Source organism: Mixophyes fleayi, chromosome 12 (assembly GCF_038048845.1).
Source record: "Mixophyes fleayi isolate aMixFle1 chromosome 12, aMixFle1.hap1, whole genome shotgun sequence".
NCBI lineage: Eukaryota > Metazoa > Chordata > Amphibia > Anura > Limnodynastidae > Mixophyes > Mixophyes fleayi.
In genome coordinates, this window is record NC_134413.1 from 67042847 (window position 1) to 67065126 (window position 22280).

The 22280-nt window shown below is 41.7% G+C and overlaps 1 protein-coding gene across 2 annotated transcripts in view; it reads right to left on the reverse strand.

Annotated features, from left to right (window-relative positions):
* Positions 1–10458: 10458 nt before the first annotated feature.
* The window catches only part of CERS2 (ceramide synthase 2), a 45639-nt gene continuing 33817 nt past the window's right edge, over positions 10459–22280 (reverse strand). For both annotated transcript variants that reach the window (XM_075193554.1, XM_075193553.1), the window contains exons 4-11: positions 21205–21323; positions 20171–20228; positions 18836–18886; positions 17418–17510; positions 16065–16193; positions 15023–15129; positions 11859–12012; positions 10459–11347 (exon numbers count right to left, since the gene is read on the reverse strand). In XM_075193554.1, the coding sequence (XP_075049655.1) occupies positions 11216–11347; positions 11859–12012; positions 15023–15129; positions 16065–16193; positions 17418–17510; positions 18836–18886; positions 20171–20228; positions 21205–21323 (843 nt within the window). In that variant the 3' untranslated portion in view covers positions 10459–11215. The remainder of the gene's footprint in view (positions 11348–11858; positions 12013–15022; positions 15130–16064; positions 16194–17417; positions 17511–18835; positions 18887–20170; positions 20229–21204; positions 21324–22280) is intronic.

Here is a 22280-nt window from a genome sequence, read left to right on the forward strand (position 1 = left end):
CGGTGCTCTGGCGGAGTAGGAGGAGCTGGTGGAAAAAAGCCCGCGATTTTGTTTTGGGGGTGGGGGTGCTATGGGGTGGGCGTGGCGAAGGTAGTACTTGGGAAATGCGATGGGCTTTCAGTGACGAAGGCGACAAAGGGATTCGACAATAAGGGGGAGAGGCGGAGTTATGTAAATATGACAGCATTTGCCGAAGCTTATAGGTGAAGTGGGAGTTAGAGGGTGGGGTTACAAGTATGATTGGCGTCCACATGTGCGCAGGGAAACAGCACTGTGTAACTCAGTGATGGCTAACCTGTGACACTCCAGGTGTTTGTGAAACTACAAGTCCCAGCATGCTTTGCCAGCTATCAGCTAGTTATCTACTGGCAAAGCATGCTGGGGCTTGTAGTTTCACAACACCTGGAGTGTCACAGGTTAGCCATCACTCTTAACTGTATCAGGCCTGGCTAACCTGTGGCTCTCCAGGTGTTGTGAAACTACAAGCCCCAGCATGCTTTGCTATATGATTGCTGACAGGGCATGCTGGAACTTGTAGTTTCTCAACACCTGGAGAGCCACAGCTTGTCCAGACCTGCTCTAAATTATTACATGATGTCTCTGGGGCATATTCAATTAGCTTTTTGATTCGCGGTAACGCGCGTTGCCGTGAAAAGTGCGCGTTCTTGCGGGTATTACGGTACCGCATTAACGCGGATTTTCGTTCGCAACCCTATGGGCTGCGAACGAAAATCCACGTTATTGCGGTACCGTGTATTACGTTTCGCGGCTGTTCCGGCGCGTTACCGCGAATCCAAAAGCTAATTGAATATGCCCCTCTATGTAAAGTCAGTTATTTGTGAGGTGGGGATACTTCAATCTTCCACAATTAGGGATGTGGCACTTTGCTGTTATACAACATATAGGAAAAGAGCAGAAACTGGTAATTACACCCATCAATAAATAAGAGTAATGGGTAGTTCTCTGTATATACCCAATAACAATATTAATGAAAATTGCATTCTGCATATAGAAAAATAAAACAGTGGAACAAAACTGTAGGGACGCGATCAACTGTTCATGGAAATTAAGAATAATTAAGCTGCAAGTATGGAATAATGATAAGCATACTTGCCAACCTTTGGCAAGCTAATTCCAGGAGATCCCAGGCAGGGGGACGTGGTTGGAGGGCAGGAGCGTGAGGCGCAGTAATTCGCGTAATTTTTGGCTCCACCCCCCTAACAAAATGATGTTTTCCCCGTGGGGGGGCGGGGCCAAAATGACGCGATTCACCGCAAATCACGTCATTTTAAGGAGCTTGTTGCCATATGGGGGATATTTGCCTGCTCTCCCGGGAGACCTACCCGAATTTCTGGAGTCTATCGGACATTCCGGGAGAGTTGGCAAGTATGATGATATGTGACATGAAGGAGTAGACACAGGATGAATTGATTAGTAGATAATGTAAAGGAGCAAGCAGGAGGGTGGGTGACATTTTTGCAACAACTGGGAACGGCCACATATTATATTGCTGCTTTGCCAATGGCATTTAAAAAATAGGTCAGAAGACGACGAGTCAGTTGATATTGTAACCTCTCTATAATAGAGTTGCACATAATTCATGGTGGCTCAGTGGTTAGCACTTCTGCCTCACAGCACTGGGGTCATGAGTTCGATTCCCGACCGTGGCCTTATCTGTGTGGACTTTGTATGTTTTCTCCGTGTATGTGTGGGTTTCCTCCGGGTGCTCCGGTTTCCTCCCACACTCCAAAAACATACAAGTAGGTTAACTGGCTGCTATTAAATTGCCCTTAGTCTCTCTCGGTTTGTGTGTGTGTATTAGGAGATTTAAATTGTAAGCCCAAATCGGGCAAGGACTGATATGAATGAGTTTTCTGTACAGCGCTGCTGAATTAGTGGCGCTATATAAATAGATGATGATGATAAATCCATCCTTGCAGGGCTAAGATAGATCTTCAATACTTTTACTTGCTTCAGGACCACCTGGACATTTTTAGCTACGCCTGTTGGTTTACCTATGGACATATATGGACTTTGTTCTTCCCGTTATGGCGTCTGTGTATCAAGCCTTAAACCATTCGGAAACAGCATATTCCACGTGGTTTAGATATTTTAAGTTTAGTAGCAATTTACCAAAAGCTTAACACAGGAGATATCAGAGATCTCTCCTGCATTAGGCAACGTAGCGCACAATACCGTAATCCCCATAATCCTCTATGGGGACTATGGTCTTATCAAATCTATCAGGCTGGAAAGCTTAGCTTTTCGGAGCTTGACCCTGATGGCCGTTCAATCCTATAGGGAGAGGATATCGTATGAGCTTCATCATTGTCATCGCCGGGACAGCCCTTTATCTGATGCGCTGTCCCGACATGTCCTTTATGGTAAATTGCTCTGTTAAGTCCTCTGTCATCACTGCCATGACGGCTGATACTTAACAGGGTAAAAATTCAAATCATGTTAAATAGGCCCCTATGTCATACTTGCCAACTTTCACGGAATGTCCGGGAGACTCCCAAGTTCCAGTGGCGCACGCAGGGGGGGTTTCTGGTTCTCCAGAAACCCCTCCCCTCCGCGAAGCAACGGTACTGTACAGCAGCCGTGGCGCTGTCAAAGAAGCGTCAGCGGCAGTGCTGTATTGGAGTATAATACAGCACTGCCGCGGATGCTGCTTGACAGAGCCGCGCTTGCTGCTGTAGAATTCAGACTCACTGAAATGGAGCTCCCTCTCGCAATATTATTTTTTTTTTCCAGGGGGACGGAAACCCCCCCCTCTAAATCCTGCATTCGCCCCTGAGTTCCGGGTAGGTCTCCCGCATCCCACCCACTTCCCAGTGAAATTTCACAATTGCGTCACGGACTTCTTCACTTCCCCTTCGGGATCTCCCGCAGGCGAGAAAATAAAAGTAGGCAAGAATGCCCTATGTTTGTTTTTTAGGCTTCAGAATTTGTGGAACTTCGTTGTTATGAGCTGTCATATTAAGTGTTTAATTTAACAATCAGGAAGTTGCAGGAAGATTATAATGCTGCTAAGGACCCAATCCCTACATAAGATTATTGGGCTTGTATAATATCCTCTTGAGTACATATTATTTATACTCTGCACTGCTTTTCGGGTTCTGCAAGAAGTTTGCATTAATAGAATATGATTATGAACCCTTTTTATTTATTTAGTGCACACACACTAGACACGTCACGCCAACACAGTCACAGCCAAACATGAAAACCTATCTGTGCCTTGGGTATCTCTAGCTGTTTGGTTGAAATACAAAATGTTCCAGCTTTACTGGTGTGGGTAAACATTTTGTCATGTGTTTCCTGCAGCTTAACCGAGAATGTGTGGGGGAATTGCTGGAATTCTCATTAATCTCTCTCTGACTTAGTCACAAGAAATTCCTGCAGAATTACATACATGTTTACATACATACACTTGTTTTGTTTTGTGTCACACACACATATATATATATATATATATATTATATGGATTTTTATTGTAGAGGTAGTGAAAGCAGAACTAAGTTAGAGATTTGAGAGGGGAATGATCTTCTTAGGGATATTCCTGCAGGAATATCTGTCACTTTAATACATAGGATCAGAACCGGATTAAGGGAATGGAGGCCCCCGGGTTAAGAATACTGTGAGCCCCCCACCTTACCTCCAATTCCTGATCCGTCCTCGCTACAGCCGTTCTTCCACTCCCTGTAGTCCTTCCGCGGTGCGCAGTAATCTTACTGAGGAGATCTCGTGAGAGTGAGACTATGACTCGTAGTCTCACTCTCACGACATCTCCTAAGTAAGATTACTGAGTGTTGCGAAAGGACTACGGTGACAGCAGGCAGCTAACAGCATAACATTTGCTGTTAGCTGCCTGCCATTCTCCATGACCAGCTGACAGTCGGGGGATGGAGACAGCCACGGCCCAATGAATAATGCCACCGCCCGCATGACAGCTGAGCAGTTCTAAAGAAAAAACAAAACAAGCACTTTCAAGGGCCCCCCAGATGCCCGAGGCCCCTGGGCTCTAGCCCAGTTAGACCTTGCGTCAATCCAGCCCTGCATAGGATCCTGTGGGTCGTTGAACTAAAGGTAATATAAGCTTAGGCAGAACACCCTACCACAGAGCACCCATTCAAGCAGTGGTTATATGGAAAATGGGGGAGAGAAACCAAAGGTAACTCACTGTGACCCACCCCAGGTGGTATAGGTGTGTGATGCTTAAAATGGGAGGGGTTAGAGCAGAGGCAGAACTAGTGAGCTGTGGGCCCCAGTGCAGGTAGGTGGGGTGGAGGGAACAGGGGCTCTGATTCTTCCATGTAGCGGGCCCCATTATTTCCAGGGGTCCCGGTGCTCTGCAGCTGCTGCACCAATGGTAGTTCCACCACTGGGTTAGAGAGTGGCAACGCTGATTGAGTCCTGTTCAGTATTGAGTTAAGTCGAGATTAGAGAGTGGCAAAATGAAGAAATAGAAACATGATGGCCCCTAGTGGAGGCAGAGCTGCTAATCTGATCTCGTTCTCAGTCATACTCCAGGTGCTTCAGTGCATGCTAATGTGAGCCTTCAGCAAGTGCTAAACTGGAGTACCCCATTTGGGATAATTCAACATATTTGAGAGACTCAGATGCTGGGAGCTTACTAAAGAGAGGCTTGTGTGTCAGTAGGATCACCCAGGTGTAGTTCTCCAGTTTTAGGGAAACGGACATCAGCTTACTTTGACCCTCAGGATAATGAGGTGGGACAGCCGTACCCATTCCTCTCCCCTAAAAACACTCCTTTAAAACTACACCCACCAGTAAAAGGTGCACGTCCATCCCTGGTCTGCCATGTAGAGCGGCATTGGACGACATACGTCTCAACTTTCCATCCAAAAAGCTGTCCCAATCGGGACTTTCCTGTCTAAATTGGGACACTTGGGAGGTATGGAAAAATGAGGTCAACTGACCATATTTAAGACATGGGAAGGAACATGAAAGGAATTTCTAATGAGAGAAAATGCACAGAAGTCGATATGGGGGCAATGGGATGGAACAGTAGTGGAATTAATTTGAAATACTCTATTTTCTTCCAGCATGACAAAGAAGTTATATATGTATATATTATATATGTAGTTTACCACTACATATATCAGAACGGGACTTTCTCCTGTGTTTAGCCATCATCCCACCAGTCACTTATGGTCCCAGTTTATTTATCCATTAGGTCATGTAATTCTTCATGGCAGGGATTTGTTACCCACTAGGTAACCGAGGCAGGAGCATAGGACCTACAGAGGACCCAAGCATGGCTGCCAGTATACTTTTAGTACCAGTCATTCCGCTCTCTCTACTGTTGCTCATTAGAAGAGACAGCTGGCAATGTCGTAAGCACAGATATGGAAATGAGATACCACAGGTCAGAAGAGCGAGAAAAGGAGAACAAAATAGTGTAGAAAGCAATAAAAATATCCTAATGCATAAAGGGGAGGGGGCTCTATCTCAGACCTGGAAACATTTCTCTGAAACCTTACCTACCAATGACCACCATCTTAATTGCATAAAATGTTATTTGTTACACAGCTCAAAACACCTGCATAATATATACCAAGACCGCATTTTATCGGTAGTGCCTTTCATAAGAAACGGAGGAATACATGGGCACTGTTTTTAATTCCAACCATGGATAGCGTAATACAGATTCCACTCTGCTGTCAAGGAGTGGGGAGTGAGTGACAGGGTCAGGCTTTGTGAAACCGGTTTATCTTTCAAGACCGGTTTGATCAGATATAGAGAACACAGGTTAGTAAGTATGTGGAGTCTCATTCCATGAATATATTTTTATCTCTGCTCTCATTCCAGCCACTTTATACTTAATTGTATTCTGTACCGTTCACTACAAACTACTTTTAACATTTAGAACTTTTAAGATCTCTAATGTTTGTGGTGGTTGAAATAATACAGAACTGACATGATCTATTATAAATGTTTTAAAGAAGGTTAAAATCTTGGCTAATTTAGTTTTGGGATCTTAAAAAGGTGTTAACTTTTGGCCAATCTTTTGTTTTTCATCTCACAGAATGGGTACCTCCATGGGAACCACCCCCATTGCCTGCTCCATGGGAGCTGCTGTTGTGAATCATGCAAGTGCATTGCATACGGTCCATAGATTTTCAATAGAGCGCTACTGTGACCTATGGATGCACTTAGTTCAACAGTGACAACAGCTGTAGTGGAAGATTGCATGTAGGGGAAAGGTTATTTTGAAAAGGGGTTGTCCACTTTTAGCTTCGACATTAATGCACACACTGAAACCAATGTACACTTTAATGAAATGCTGTAAAAATTAATTTTGACACAACTGTTAAATGGTTTATACAGAACCTTGGGTACAGACTTAGCCCTCCTTGCAACACCCCGTTATAGAGAGGGTGCTCTTCCAACAAATAAGATTATACTGTCAAAGAGAAGGGGTAAGACTGGAAACTCATCTCATAAGAGCAGAAGCACTCCATTCCACTAATGTACATAAAAATTAAAAATCACTTTTATTTCATAATTATTATAACTATATCCAAACCAGGTATTTGTGGGGTGAAATATCTAAAAATGTGAACAATAAAGTGCATAAAAAGAAAACAATTAAGTGCTATTAAAACGAAAAACCCATATGCAAAAACCTGACGAAATATTGAAGACAAGAAGTACTTTTGCCGATATCACCTATTTATGTGACAAGATAAATAGTTATACCACCTGTGGATTGGTTACATTGTGTCAGACAGTAATGAATACATCTGTGCTAAAGCAAGGAGATCTGGAAAACATGCACTGTTAGGGGTCCTGAGGACCAGGTTTTGGAAACACTGCTCTAGACTATGCTCAGATTCGGATTTCCTTAACACTCTTTTCCCCCCTCTCGGATTACCACCTACAAGGTCTTCTAAATAACTAACCTCTTTGCTGTCGAACCGTACCAAGGCTCCTTATACCTGCAGAAATCTTCCAAAGCTTTCAGCCTCTTTGCAACACCTTCTCTCCCAATTTCTACATTTAAATCTCTCCTCAACCCACCACCCCAAACCCTCCAACTACTGTAAGTTGCTTCATACTTCAAAAGGACAAAATTGCTAAGATCTGACATGACATGATATCCTCTTTTTTGACTGTTTCAGTACCCCCCTTACTAGTCTTTCATGAATCAGACTCCCACTCCTACAATCTACTTTGCGTGCTGCAACTAGACAGATTTGTCTTGCAAAACGTTCTTCCACTGCCTCTCCCCTCTGTCAGTAGCTAAATTGGTTGTCTGATTTTTACCGAATCCAATCTAAAATACATCTAACATAGTTATCAATAAAACTGCACCAACATACATCTGTTCACTTATCTCAACAAAACTTCCGACTTGAGTTTATCCAGGTTCTCAACCACTAGTACTAGGCTAATCTACCATATTAGCAGCCCTCTACACAGTTCACACAAGACTTATATGTGTTCTTTCTATACTCCAACAACATTGCTGTATGATTGGTTCATATAGCCAACTAAGCACTTTTTAACTCTTGCAAATCTGGCTGGACCAATATGCAATATGTGGCACATGTATCAAACTCCTATTGTCCTATAGATTGTAAGGGTTTTATTACTTATTTTTTTATTATTAATTTTTATTTATAGGGCGCCACAAAGTATCCGTAGCGCCGTACAAGGACAAACAATGGCACAGTACAAGGTGAAACAGCACAGTACAAGTAACAGTAAGCACTATAACTCTGGGGGCTCAGGCACAGCATGAAAGAGAGGGAGGGAGGGGAAAAGTGAGTATAGGCAGGTAACTATGGCCCAAGAGGGTGGGCACGGATGACAGGTTGAGAGTCACTGAGGGGAGCGGAGAGAAGCGAGAGGAGACAGAGGGCAGAGGGACCTGTATCTGTTCCCAGTTGTTAAGCACTATGGAATATGCTGCCGCGATATAAATAAATGTTAAATATAATAAATGGTTACTAAGCAATATTCAAAAATAGAATGTACTTTGTCTACATTTGTTGAGTCACTTTAGTCTTTTTATAAACTGCGCACATCAGGGTACATCATCAGCTATTTATATAGCGCCACTAATTCTGCAGCACTGAACAGGGGGGGGGGGGGGGAAGAGAGGGGAGAGAGACACTAGGGTCAATTTGATAGCAGCCAATTAACCTACCAGTATGTTTTTGGAGTGTGTGAGGAAACCGGAGCACCCGGAGGAAACCCACGCAAACACAGGGAGAACATACAAACTCCACACAGGCCTTTGTCAGGAATCAAACTCATGACCCCAGTGCTGTGAGGCAGAAGTGCTAACCACTGAGCCACCATGCTGCTCAATGCAGTACGTTGTTAATGATTTTAGTAAACAGATTGTGTTGTTTCGCAGATGTTCACTATACAGTTGGTTCGGCGATTCATAACAAGGGACTAAATGGAACCAAAACTAAGCATGGTTTTACAAATAAAATAAAGGTGTTCCAGATTACCTCTTGAAGGGGGAAGAAGTCTTTTGAAATGAGCAGCAAAGGATTACCTGGATGGCTTAACCCAATTAACAGCCATATAGTTATCCAAGACTTGCTGCATATGAACGCAAGTATAATTTGTATTGTATTAATTATTAAACATTTCACTTCTTTTATTTAGAGCCTTCAGTCTTCCGTATCCAGCGTACTCCAATTTTGCAGACGGAACAAATTCCACCAATGTGGCGGTGCACTTATTGTTACACCCGATGCTGCAGCTGGATTCTACCTCCCAAAAAGCTGGATTTAGGTTTGTGAACCCTCAGTAAGTGGTTCCGTTACCTACTACCCCTGAGAATTTGACTACTGAGAAGAAATAAAACTGGCAAGTTTAATCAGATTTTATTTTCAAAAATGTTATTCTTTTCCGTTAAAATATTATAGAAAAGTGCAATATCTGCATTTTGCAGCTGACATTTGAAAAAAAAAAAAAGCACAAAATTTTATTTATTCTTTTACAAATATAGACAAATCGAGATTGATCTAAGGAATGGTCAGTATACGCAATACATATCAGTGTCGCTTTGTTGCATGGGCTAACATTTAGGATTTTTCAATCACAATTAGAATTATACACACACAACCAAGAATTACAAGTTCTCTATAGATTCCTGTGGATTTAGGAACCAGAAAACTAGAGTTTGCAGAACAGTGAACATTACCTGTAATGTATGTCCTCTCTTGCTTTCATAACTGCACCATAAGGAACAAAATCAAAAGCCTATTGCCGAGCATCAAATAAAACATAGTACTGCCTCTACAAAAATGAGAATGGCACCAAATCTATTTCATGTGGGGCACACAGGGCTAACCTGTTAAAGGGCCAATACATGTAAAATACAATTTATCTTAAAAAAAAAAAAAAAAAAAAAAAAAAAAAAAGCTACTGTAATAGCATGGACAAATCTATGTGTAAAACTTTCCATGCATTGAGAGAACTTCACATAGGACTATTTAGTTTTGCTGTGTACCTGAGTGATGGCTGACTGCAGTGTCTTTCAATGGGTTTACTGGACAGGAAGTCTGCTGTGTTTAAGAAAGTAACTCCCTCTACGATCATAACTTTATCTCAAATATCTTCAGCTCCGAAAAGCTTCGGAAACTTTTACATATATAGCCATGCATGTTCTGAACAGATCTTTTATAGAAGTCAACCTGTATTTCAGATGGAGCGGCCCTTTAAGAATCAGAAGCTGTAACCTGCAGACTTCACATTTGCTTGCTGTTTAGTCTAGTTGTAGCAATGTTAATAGACAGAATAAGCTTTCTACAAACAATTATACATCCATTACAATCGTACGGACGGAGGATAGAGACAGACCCACGGTTTTATGCAGTGAAAATGTACACGTCTCCTACACACAAAACCAATATTCATGAAAATGCAACGTATCGATACACTAGGGACGAATGAGGCATAAGGTGCAGCAAGTGGAGGCACAGGTTTATATTAAATTAATAAATTGTACTTGCAGGAATACTGGCTGCGTCCACTTTTTGTAGGCAATGAGTGGACATGCAGTAAATTAATAAGGCTCATCCAGAAATGGATATCATAAATAGTGAAAACAATGGTTAAGAAAAAAAAAAAAAAAAGAATATTAAACAAAAAAAAACAAAAACCAAAAAACTATATATCTTTGTATAAAAATATTTGTATAATCAGGACCATTCTTGTGTCAGGCTGAACTTGTCTCTATGGATTGGCAGACAATGTTTCATCCTGTTCAGCAATATGAAAGTCAAGAGAGTCAAAGAAAAACAAACAAAAAAAACAAAAAACACAACTACAATAATAAATATATTATTGCTATTAAATGATCAACTGAGACATAAGTAGTAAATGAACCATAATTGAGAAATCACAGAAAGTAACAACAGAAAATGGACATTAGTGATTGGCTAACAAGACGAATGTGCAGCGTTCACATTGATTGTCATCTCATCAAGGCTTTAATCCAACATGGGTACTCGTGAGTACTACAACTGGTGCTTGGGTGAAAAGGCAAAACAAAGTTAAGACCCACTGCTCTCTTACTAACGCATTCGGAAACATTCAAGAAACAGTGGTTCAACCCGTCTGTCAACGGAGATGGGCATAAAAATGCAGGACAAGTTTTGATAATAAAGTGGCATATAGTTCACCTCAACTGCTACATCCAGGTCATACGACTCCAGTTCTCCAGTCTAGATACAGACAATAAAATTTGAGAAGAAAGTCATCTCTGGAATGGTTTACAAAATGTAAACCTGGACAGTTTGTTTTTCACAGAAAAGGGTCTTTGGTGCCCCCCTCTCCCCCCCAAACAACAAGCAGGAGACACTGTTGGCATTACAAAAACGGAGGACTTCATTTATCTATAGGGAATTATTGATAGTTTGAAGGGGGAGGGGGGGCTGTCTACATGGAGTAAATTTTTCACAGTCAAACAAGGAGAGAGAAAAGAAAGAAAACACACATGAATCAACATGATTAAAATTGTCCCATTGGAGAAACTTCATTGTTCCACCTTCAAAGGCTCCGTTAGGAATGTAAACTGGATTGGCCTTTGAGATGTCATTCAGTGTCGTTTCTTGAGATGATGGGAAAGTATTTAAGTAGTGTGAATCTGGGAGAAGGATGGTCGTTCTTGTTATTTCCTCAGAAGACAGTCCAAGGGTGAGTTAGCCATGTGTCGAATCTGAGGTCAATCTCCTTTGTGGTGGTTATTGTTCTGCACCGAATGGCCATTGGAAAATGTCCCATTCTTGGTGGGTTCCTCTTCGTCATCATCTGGAATATCAGTTTCATCTTTGTCGCTTCTTTCGTCTTGTTCCAGCTGAACGAGATCAGACATTGAAAAAAACAAAACAAAAAACAAACACATATCAAAAATCAAGTACGAGTTTGTAGTAACCAAGAAGGATAACCAATCATTTTATCTCATTTTTAAGCTTTGGTCTACTCTTGACCCACCAACATAAAGGGTCTAAAGGACGAGGAGCTCAGAAATAACAAGTGTTATCCATTTTCTCTCTGCGATGATGGACAATAAAATGCAAATCTAATTATTACCAGGCATGGTTGAAAGAGGAACGCTCTTGGTCTATATGTGCACACATCCTACAACTGCACTAATGGGAACTATTGACGGCAGAAGAGAGTGTGTAAAACAAGTAATCCTGATTCTATCTCTTGCTACCTGGATCGAACAGTTTTACGGACCCGTGTTTGGCTGTCAAAATATGTAGAGATTGCATTTATAATTATCTTATTAGTAATATGGCACTAAACCTCATTGTCAATTAAGCTACATGATCCGATCCCCCCCAACGATTCGTTTGTCCTACCTTGCCCGTAAGAAACTTGTGGGCCATGCCAAGTATGAGATAGGCCCAGAAGACGTGCAGACATTGTAGTACCCACAGCAGGACGTTGAAAAAATAATAACCGAAAAAAGGCGGATAGAGTTCAATGGGGTAAACCCAGTTACAGTGGAGGATCCTGCAGAAGGAAAGAGAATTGGGTTTTTTGATTTTTTTTGGTTTCAACATTATTAGTTTTTGATATCTACATAGAAAGTGACCTTAATGGAATTGGAGGTTCAATCATTACATGTACAGGCTACTTCTTTTACCTGATAAATCCATCATTAGTCTTTGTGCTGGCGCTATGTCTGACATCAGAGCCCGATATGCACGTTAAGCACTTCTGTTGCACACTCAGTAAGAACGGCTATTGGAATGTTTAGTGAATTAGTAGGATAGGGTGGGAGCCATCTAGAAAGCAGATGGTGCTAGCCACAAATAGGGCATGGTCAACATCTCAAGTAACGTAAAGGTGGACAAGCTGAATAGTACATCAAAAACTAGACAGATCTCACATATCATCTATTTATAGAGCGCCACTAATGCCGCAGCGCTGTACAGAGAACTCACTCACATCAGTCTCTGCCCCATTGGAGCTTACAGTCTAAATTCCCTAATATACACACACACAGACAGACAGACAGAGAGACTAAGGTCAATTTGATAGCAACCAATTAACCAACCAGTATGTTTTTGGAGTGTGGGAGGAAACCGGAGCACCCGAAGGAAACCTACGCAAACATGGGGAGAACATACAAACTCCACACAGATAAGGCCACGGTCAGGAATCAAACTCATGACCCCAGTGCTGTGAGACAGAAGTGCTGACCACTGAGGCACCGTGCTGCCCATTCAGAATAGAGTCCAATGCTTCAGTACCGACACAACAATGCCAACCACTGTGCAGCACCACTTTCAATGGGGGAAAAATGGGGTACACATCCAAGTGCTGAGTCAATGGCTAGATGAGACTGCTTCTCAGGCTACATCCTATATCCTGATTTTACTACAGACTGGTGGTGCACGTCATGACCTGATCAATGCATAATCTATGTATCACTTGTATACAGTCAATGCTTAGTTTTATGACTTATTGCTTGCATTAGAAAGCCACAGAACAGTCAGCAATACTTTAGTGTCTTCCTGTGCTGTGAGGCAGAAGTGCCAACCGCTAAGCCACTGTGCTGCACCTATACGGGGGAATTCAACTGTAAAAAAATCCGCGCAAGGTGCCTCCGGAATGGCCACGAGACACCTTGTGTGGATTTTTTTTTTTTTAAAAACACACAAGTAACTAAGTTTTGCTCGCACCCCTATGGGGCACGAGCAAAAAGCAAAGGGTAACTTAGAACTTGAAGTCATTACACTTTGCTGGATACAGTTTTGTAAAGCTTATATTCTGTATGTACAATGTTGTGTATCTGATTAGGTTTTAGACAGAGAGATCTCTCTCTCTCTATATAATTCAGCCACTCGTAATTGTATACATAAATATTTAAATCTATTTGTAACCTCACATAGGGCTATCCTTGCTGTCATTATGTAAAGCTGAGTACACGCTACAAAAACTTTCGACCAATTTGTTGTCTCTAACGATTGAAGTCCCGACCAGCAGCCGATTCAGGTGTACACACTATACCCAATTACCTTCAGATCTCTGCTCTTCTTCTGTCATAACCATCTGCTACAAGTGACAGCTGCCCTGGGTGTCAGTGGGTAAATGCTCAAAGAACTTTGTAAGATTCAGAAGCCAAGACGTTAATTTCCACACTGTTACATAAGATAACAGTGTTTCAGCAAAGGCTGACTGCAGGTCAGACACCATCTCCGTACTCATATTTGTTTTAACCACTGATGCTGATAATTATGCCGGCACCAGTGACTTATGACCAGACTGTGTCAAGAGTATAATTTATGCGCTGCAATAACTTCTCCTAATGCTCTATACACTTCGTTTGTGCTCAGATCTCCTGCTCTGAATATGCTGCTGCCCTGGCTGTTAATTTCGTAATTCCTGACAGTTCTCACTACCTCCCGGAGCCCGGTTAACCCATACATTGCTGGCCTAAGTTACCTAAAATGACCTTTGAGGGAGTGAAAATCTTCCAGCAGGAAGGGGTGTTCAGGTGAACAGAACGGCGTGTGATGGACACAGTGACAGGCTGCCCTCTGCACAGACACATTGACAGGCTGCTAACTCTCTCTCTCTGGGCAGACAGCGATTGGAGCGATAAAAATCAAACAGTACGACCAACCAGATGAAGCGATGATCGGCACTTTGGGACGACTTTGCATCATCGGGTAAGTATACACACTCAGATATCTGGCCAATCGTATACACACTCACAGATATCTGGCCAATCGTATACACATTCACAGATACCTGGCCAATCGTATACACACTCACAGATATCTGGCCAATCGTATACACACTCACAGATATCTGGCCAATCGTATACACACTCACAGATATCTGGCCAATCAGTCATATATCATTTGATTGGCCCGCTAATCTGCTGAAAAAAGTGTAGTATGTACCTAGGTTTAAGCTGGGTACACACTACAGAAATTTCGACCAACTTTTTATGCCGAGCGATTTTACATGCGATCGATGTTCCGATCGCTCGGTCCATGGACTGCATACACACTAGCCTTGTTTAGGACGATAAAGGGAAGAGCAAACGTCCCTTTAGCGACTTTTTACAGCCATGTTGTCGTGAGCAATGACTGTAATTTCATACTCACTGTTGTGGATCGGTCGGAAGTTTATACACAATATACAATGGAAACGAGATTGGAACGAAAATATTAAACGGTACGACCAACCAAATGAGGCGACAATCGTCCATTTGGGCAGACTTTCGACCATCGTGTCACTGCACACACTGACCCGACTTTTGAACGAGAGGTCGTATGTCGGCTGATTTAGCCGATTATTGGATGAAAACTGTGTAGTGTGTACCCAGCTTAAGGCAGGAAACCCCTTAAGATATAGCTACTTCTGTGTCGATTTGAATTGGAGCATCTTAAGTGGATAGTTTCTTTTCAACCACTGTAAATTTGAAGCCTGAGTGTATCACAGAAAATATGACATATTGATATAGCCCATTGCAAATCAACGATAATTTACAAAATTATTTACTTACCAAAATGGAAAAATAATAATTCTTGTAATGATGAACACCGCAGCAAACACTACAAAGATATTGTTGCAAGTCTGCTTCCAGCCAGCGTAGTTAAACATCTTTGCAGACTGTTAAGAAGAGAGACTTGCACTCAGTTTCCAAATACAGGGCCTCTCGTCATTTATCATCAACAGAAATAATGTAACATCATATAGATTCAGAAAATAATGTAGATTTAAGGAGAAAGCTACCTGTCATTTTCAGATAAAATCACTTTGGCTAAAGTGGCAAATTACTTTGCTACAGTAATTAGGGTTAGGACGTAAGGTCAGGCTCTTAAGTCTGAGGGGTATATTCATTAAACGGCGTGTTTGAAGATGTTGCCTATAGCAACCAATCAGATTCTAGCTGTCATTTTGTAGAACCTACTAAATAAATGATAACTAGAATCTGATTGGTTGCAACATCTCCACTTTTTCAAACCAGCAGTTTAGTAAATATACCCGAGACTCATCCATGCCAAAAAGACCTTTGCCGGATGTCTACTTTTCAGGGGCATGTGATTTAGTGATTTATCAATATCTACATCAATGTAAATATTAACTGGGTTTATTTCAGCAGAACACTGTGTGTGTGTGTGTGTGTGTGTGGTTAATAGATAGGAAACCCCGCATCCTGTCAACCGTTTACCAACATGTGACGATTTGGTATCAATGTGAGCATGTCAATCATTGTTTGCACGAAATAAGATCACAGCATGTCTGACCAACTTAAAGAGATTGTACTTTTAAAAAAGACTCTGCCTAATTCTAATTATTATCTTTCCATAGTTACAGGTGCTTCTATCATAAGGTCAATTATTCACTACCTATTTCTCGATATAGAGTTACACTGTTTCAGAGGTTTCACCAGATGATTTCGGGCAGAAGTCCAAGACTATCAGTTAGGTTCTACAATTTACTAAAGTATGATTTAAAAGTAGGTAAAATCCATTTCGAGCAGTTACCCTTTAACCGGAGTACCAGTCGGGGTGGCATCTACAGTGACTATCTTAATGCCTCACCTCCAGGAAAATGTCGGAGGAGTCGTGTATGGCCATAACCAATGTGCCCACGCGTATGTAGTTTGCACACCACGAAAAGCTGATCAGTATAATAGTGGCCACGTGGTGGATAACTTGCTCTTTAAAGTCCTGAATAAGAAAAGCAAAAAGAAATATATGTTTTAATGGCAAAAAGGAAATTAATAAAAAACAAATAAAATAAAACAATTATCCCACAGAGAAATATTACCAACCTGATTATAAACACCAGCAGCTGGATCCTTCTGCTCCAACACGCTACTGGTTTTATTTAATATGATGTTATTGCCCATTAATTTGTCAGTGGGGGGTTACGATCGGCATTCTACGCAAAGGTGAGTAACCAGGCAGATTCAGTAAGCATTCTAGTAGTTTAAAGGGACTAACTATTTTTTTAATGTTTCCTTTGCATTTGTGTAAATAAGAATGAAGGTATAAATGTATAAAAATACTCTTCAGATAGGACTTTAATATATGGTGCTAGCAAGACTGCTTGTATAGCGCACCGTACAGTTGACATTGTTTGACTTCTCCTCTAATAATCCATTTAGCTCTTCCCACAGCTCTACTTATGGAAACGTCATAATACTCCCCCTAATACGATGGCTTGGGTGCCAGGCATTGTGGGAATGGTATTGAGGAACATCACCAGATTTACACCATTTGGCGGTGTGTCAAGGTCTGTAATAGGACTGAAAATATGATAGAGCGCAAGCACAGTGGTAAAAGGCATAAACCAAACCAAATCAAGTAACAGGCACACACAAGAAGGCTAGTAGTAGCCTAGAAAACAAGGCAAGTTAGCCGGCCATGGTTACTCTTTAAGCAGGTCCACTAAGGTCACCACCTTGTGAGATAGGTGGGAGGACATTGGCATAATATTTCGAACATTCTACATGAAATTGAAGGCTTGACCATGGGGCTAGTTTCAGGCTATGCTGGGCTGGCAACCTGGCACCTGAACCCAAACATTCCCCGACAGCAGTCGAAGACCGGTTCAGTAGGTGATTATTTATGAAGTGGACCTTCATATCAGAAATGTACTTCTGGGTTTGATCAATTTTAGATGGTAAATAAGGAGACGAGTTGGATCAGACCAGAAGGTCCAAAGAAGCCAATAATGGGGACGGAATGTTATGAACAATCTAGAGGTAGTTTAGAGGTCATTAAGAAATCATTGAGCAACTAACCAATCTGGTGCTCATTTAACTACCAGATGTCCTTTAAAGTGCTTTGAATATCTAGTTGCATGACTGAGGTGCTCCTATAACAGTAACTGGACAATTCCATTACCAAGACCCTCTCGTGGCTACAATGTTAATATAGAGTACTTACCTTCCGCTTGACATCAAATGCGATTCTGAAGAGGAGAGACCAGTAGAAGCCCAGTTCGATCATGTAATACCAGTACTGGGATGGCAGCATGCTCTGGTAGAAGGAAAGAGAGTAGAACTTAGCACATTACGGATCTTGAGCTCCGCACTAGTAACAATACAAGGTTCTACTTTGCAGAGAAGAGCGAGAATCTCAATATATAGTGATCAGAGCATTTATAGTGTGCTTTCTTGTCATGTTGATTAATGAGAGAGCAAGATGGCACTGTAAGAAAACAAGAGCTATGCATTTCAATTTAGTAGTTATTGCTGGTACACATCTCAATTTGATAATTGGATCAGACCGGATGAGCAGGCAAGGTTCATTAGACAGCCGGCAGTGTTCACGGCATTTGCACAGCAGTACCAGAAATGGAAAAAAAAAACACTGTTTGGGGTGGAATCAGGGCCGGATTAAGGGAATGGAGGCCCCTGGGCCAAGGCCCCCCCCCCATGATCCGAGCTGCCCCCTCGCCCCCGGCACTTACCTCCTTCTCCGGCACGCTGTACGCTCTTAACTGAGGAGATCTCATGAGAGTGAGACTCACGAGATCTCCTCAGTAAGGAGACTACAGCGCGCCGGAGAAGGACCGCAGTGAAAGTGCTCAGCAGCACTGATCGCGCCGGGGGCGCCCCCGCCCCCGACCAATACTGCTGCTGAGCACTTTCAAGGGCCCCTGGATGCCATAGGCCCCTGGGCTGTAGCCCAGTTAGCCCTATGGTTAATCCGGCCCTGGGTAATCCAGTCCTAACAAGTTACTGAACTGGGCTACGAACTTCAAGCTAGTTGAGGTGTCACCTCATGTTTTTCGTGCGCCAGCCACAGCTACTCTTGCGTCTGTCAGTGGACAACATACTGCCTGCCTAAGGCAACATAACGCGTCTTGTACACAAACACAACGCTACTAGCGGGAGCGAGCAGTGAAGATGAAGGTGGGCTGAAAACGCTGGGTGCCCATCAGATGCCTAGGTAAGAACTTTTTTGGCCCAAACTGTACATTATGTATTCCATCCACAAATAATTTTTCAATTTTGTGATAATTTACCATTTAAAATAACAAAGTCTTTATTTTTTTTAAATTCAGCAATGTTTATTTTATTGATGAGCTAATGCAGAAGAACGCTCCGATTCAACCAAATTGGTTGGGTCTAATCCTGCCCACTTCAAAAGTGGATACACAAGGACAGTTCTCAACATAAAATAAATACAAAGACGCTTTTCCAACAATAAAATGGGCCTAAATATATGTATGCATGCTAACGAGCTGAGCGAACTGCCTTGTACAGTCTTCTTTGTGGCTCCTGCAATATCTTTCAGTGACCTGTTCCCTACCACTAGACTGGTCTGCCATATTGTCCAATGTAAACCTTGGGAATTACCTGTTTGGGGAAACCTTTATACACCTCACTGAGGTCATGGAACCAGGGTTTCTGCAAACAGAAAAAAATTAAATACCATTATATATTAATAACAAGTTAACCCGTGCATGATAGTCATGCATTCTAGTCAAATCAAGCTACTTAAGGTGTTAAAAAGGTTCTTGTCATGCATTTGGGCCATAGCCCAGGCCTCCTCAGGGGAAGAGCGTTACTTCCCGATGCAAGCGCCCTTTTTTAACGTGGTTTTGTCCACATGTCATCACCTCATCATTCTTCTCCATCACCTCATCCTTCATTTTCATCGCCACATCTATCCAGATGTCTATCCAGACACAGGGATCTCTCTCAGCGGTCCTGAGTATCACACTCCTCTCGCTCTGTCACCCCCGGCAACCACCAACCACTCCCCACTGTCACCCCCGGCAACCACCAACCACTCCCAACTGCCACCCCCGGCAACCACCAACCACTCCCAACTGTCACTTCTCCTTCAAGATATATATATTTTTTTTAAATCTTTATAAACACTTTTAACAATTAACAAATTAAAAACATCTTAGTATACCAAATTTCAGCCCTTTCTGAATTTTTTTTTTCCACACACACTAAGAATTTAGTAGGTCAGTGTATAACTCCGCCCAGCAGGTGGCGCTGCAGCTTGGTTTTATTTTTTCCACACACACACAGACAGACTAACACACGCCACTAGACATTTATATATTAAATAATAAAAAAATAATAAAATAATAAATAATAATTATATATATTTTACACACACACACGTATATACACACACACATACATTTTGTCGAGTGTGCTAAATATGTGATAGCTGGAATCTGATTGGTTGCTATAGGCAACATCTCCACTTTTCAAACCTGCCGGAAAACTCCCAGCTTGATACATTTACCCCCAAGTGTGCACCAGACATCGTTGAACTCTCCTTAATTCTACCGACCATGTCTTTTTTTCCCAACATGTCATCTTGTCCACAGACACAATGCTACTAATGTTCTCCGATACAAGATGGTAAGCTCTTTGAGCCAGGAACTTTTTCCCTATTGCATTGAAGTATATGAACTTGCTGTTCCCAAAATATTTGGCATATTTGTAAGGGCCTGTGTACGTTACGTTTCACCACTTAACTTCTACATATAATAAATATATACATATAATAAAAGTAGTCACGTATCTCTAATCTGACCAAACGCAAAAATAATAAAAAAAATTATAAAAAACAAAAGCAGTTATAAAACACTGACCTAATAACAAGAATGACATAAAGTTGTGCCAAGACAGCAATAGCGGAGGGTGGAAATGAAAAGCGCTACTTACATCTACAAGGACGGCCATGCCAGCAATGAAAGCAATAAGATAAAAGGTGAATCTCCAGCTGTAAAAAGAAAGTACCCTTAGTACAAACGAACACTAATCATCTGTTCCATTGCGGTACTCGCCAAACAGCCGATTGTTAAATGGACATTATATTGGGAAAAAACTTCTTTTATAATGTTACCCATATTTTCCAGAGATATTTTGTTCAAAAAACTTATTTCTTGATAAAGGCAAGAAAGAATTTGAAAATTGCATAATACGTTTTGGGAAACAGGATTTTGCAGCAATTATTCCTCTCTTCCTCTCGAACTCCCGGAAGAGTAGGCAAAACTCCCGAAATTTGGCGAAATTCACTGCAGTGAATGGAGGGGGCGGAGCTTAATTACGCAATTAAGCTCCGCCTCTTCATTCAATGCCGCAACAATTTCGGCTTTTTATAGTGGGGGCGGGGCTATGGTGACGCTAAATGTCACCATGCCCTCCTCCTACCCCATGTCACATGACTTCTCCCCCGGATCTCCTGGGGAAGAAATCTTAAAAGTGGTCATGTATGGACTATTAGCATGCTGGTCCATACTGACCAAAGAAGAATAAAAATTAGTGCAAGCTGCATTAATGAAACAAAATGGCCGGCAAACGGCTTGTGAGGCAACACAGCAGTGAACGTTTGCAAAACTAATGTATAGTAATCAGCAAAGGCAAAAAGCTATCTAAATATTGAGATCACTTCTAAACAACTTTTTATCATCTGCCGAGAGGGTTTGATTATTTAAACGGACATTTTAATCAAACGAAACGTTACGCACCCCCAACTCGCTCTTAGCCCCGCCCCCTCACTAATGACCTCGGCGCCCTCACAAATTGAACAACTTGCAGTGTTAAGTCCAGTAGAGGTCATTTCAGGTTGCTGAGAAACAGCACAGCAGCCAATGCATCAACCACAAGCAAAATTAGGCCTCCAAAACAATTCAAGTTCTATGCATGCTAAAGAGTGACAAACCAAACAATAACAGACGTGATATCAGTTCTCATACCTGGCTTCACGAAACTTCTTTTGTAGACTGGGCCTGTCCTGGTTTCTCCTCCGACGGAACCATCTCTCTACCTGGCGCACGGTAAGTTTGCTTGCTCTCGACAAGTTCTCTAGGTCACCCTAAGAAAAGAAGAATACGGATTCAGTTCCCCAAAAGGGTTCAATGGCTTAAATAAATATGTAAACCACAATTTTCGGAACAGACCTCAAAACAAAAACACAAATCTTCTAACAAATATAAGATCAGTCCTCTCTCAAACCCTGATAATACCTGGCAGCACCGCCAATTTCAGGGTAAATTTTATAGATTTGGAGAGAAGAGGTGAGAAAACGCTAGTCAAACACTTAAACTGAAACGCTGATATGGTAGACACTGGAGGTATTAAAACCTTATATCTGGACAGAATAGGCAACATTCTCTCCTGCTTCTACAACAAACTATATAAGCTTGACCTGTGTTGCAGGTGAAAGAAGACATACTGTATTTTGGTAGGGGTATATCAGATAATACAGTACACTTGAAAGCTTGCATCATCCAATTTATATTAAAGGAAGTTCTCCAGGCTATTTAAAAAACTGTCCAATCACAAGTCACCAGGATTGATGTGTGTACTGCTGAATTTTATAAGAATACTGCCAATAAAATTCCCTTGTACTATCCTTCATCTCAGAGCTCTAACTTAAAATTTTAGCGCCTAGGGCGAGAAAGAAAAAAAAAAAAAGCCTTTAATTTTAACCAAATTAACCTAAACTATCCGTAAGTTGCACCCCCCTTCAGCGCTACACCCTGTGCGGTCGCCCTTACCACACAGGCCTAGTTAAAGCCCTGCTTCATTAATAATTTAGTTCTCCAAGAAGACAGCTGCCCACCCTGCTTTCTAATGAAGGCTTAGTGGACTGGGCCCTATAACCCAATAACGGAACGCTGATTTTGTTAGTGGCAGAATGGCAGTCACCAATGTACGCAAAGTGAAGTCATTCAAAATCTGACACAGATTGAAGTCTCCTTATTTGATTTGATTGACTGACTGCATCAGGTATTTCATCAACATCATCAACATTTATTTACCCCCTCTA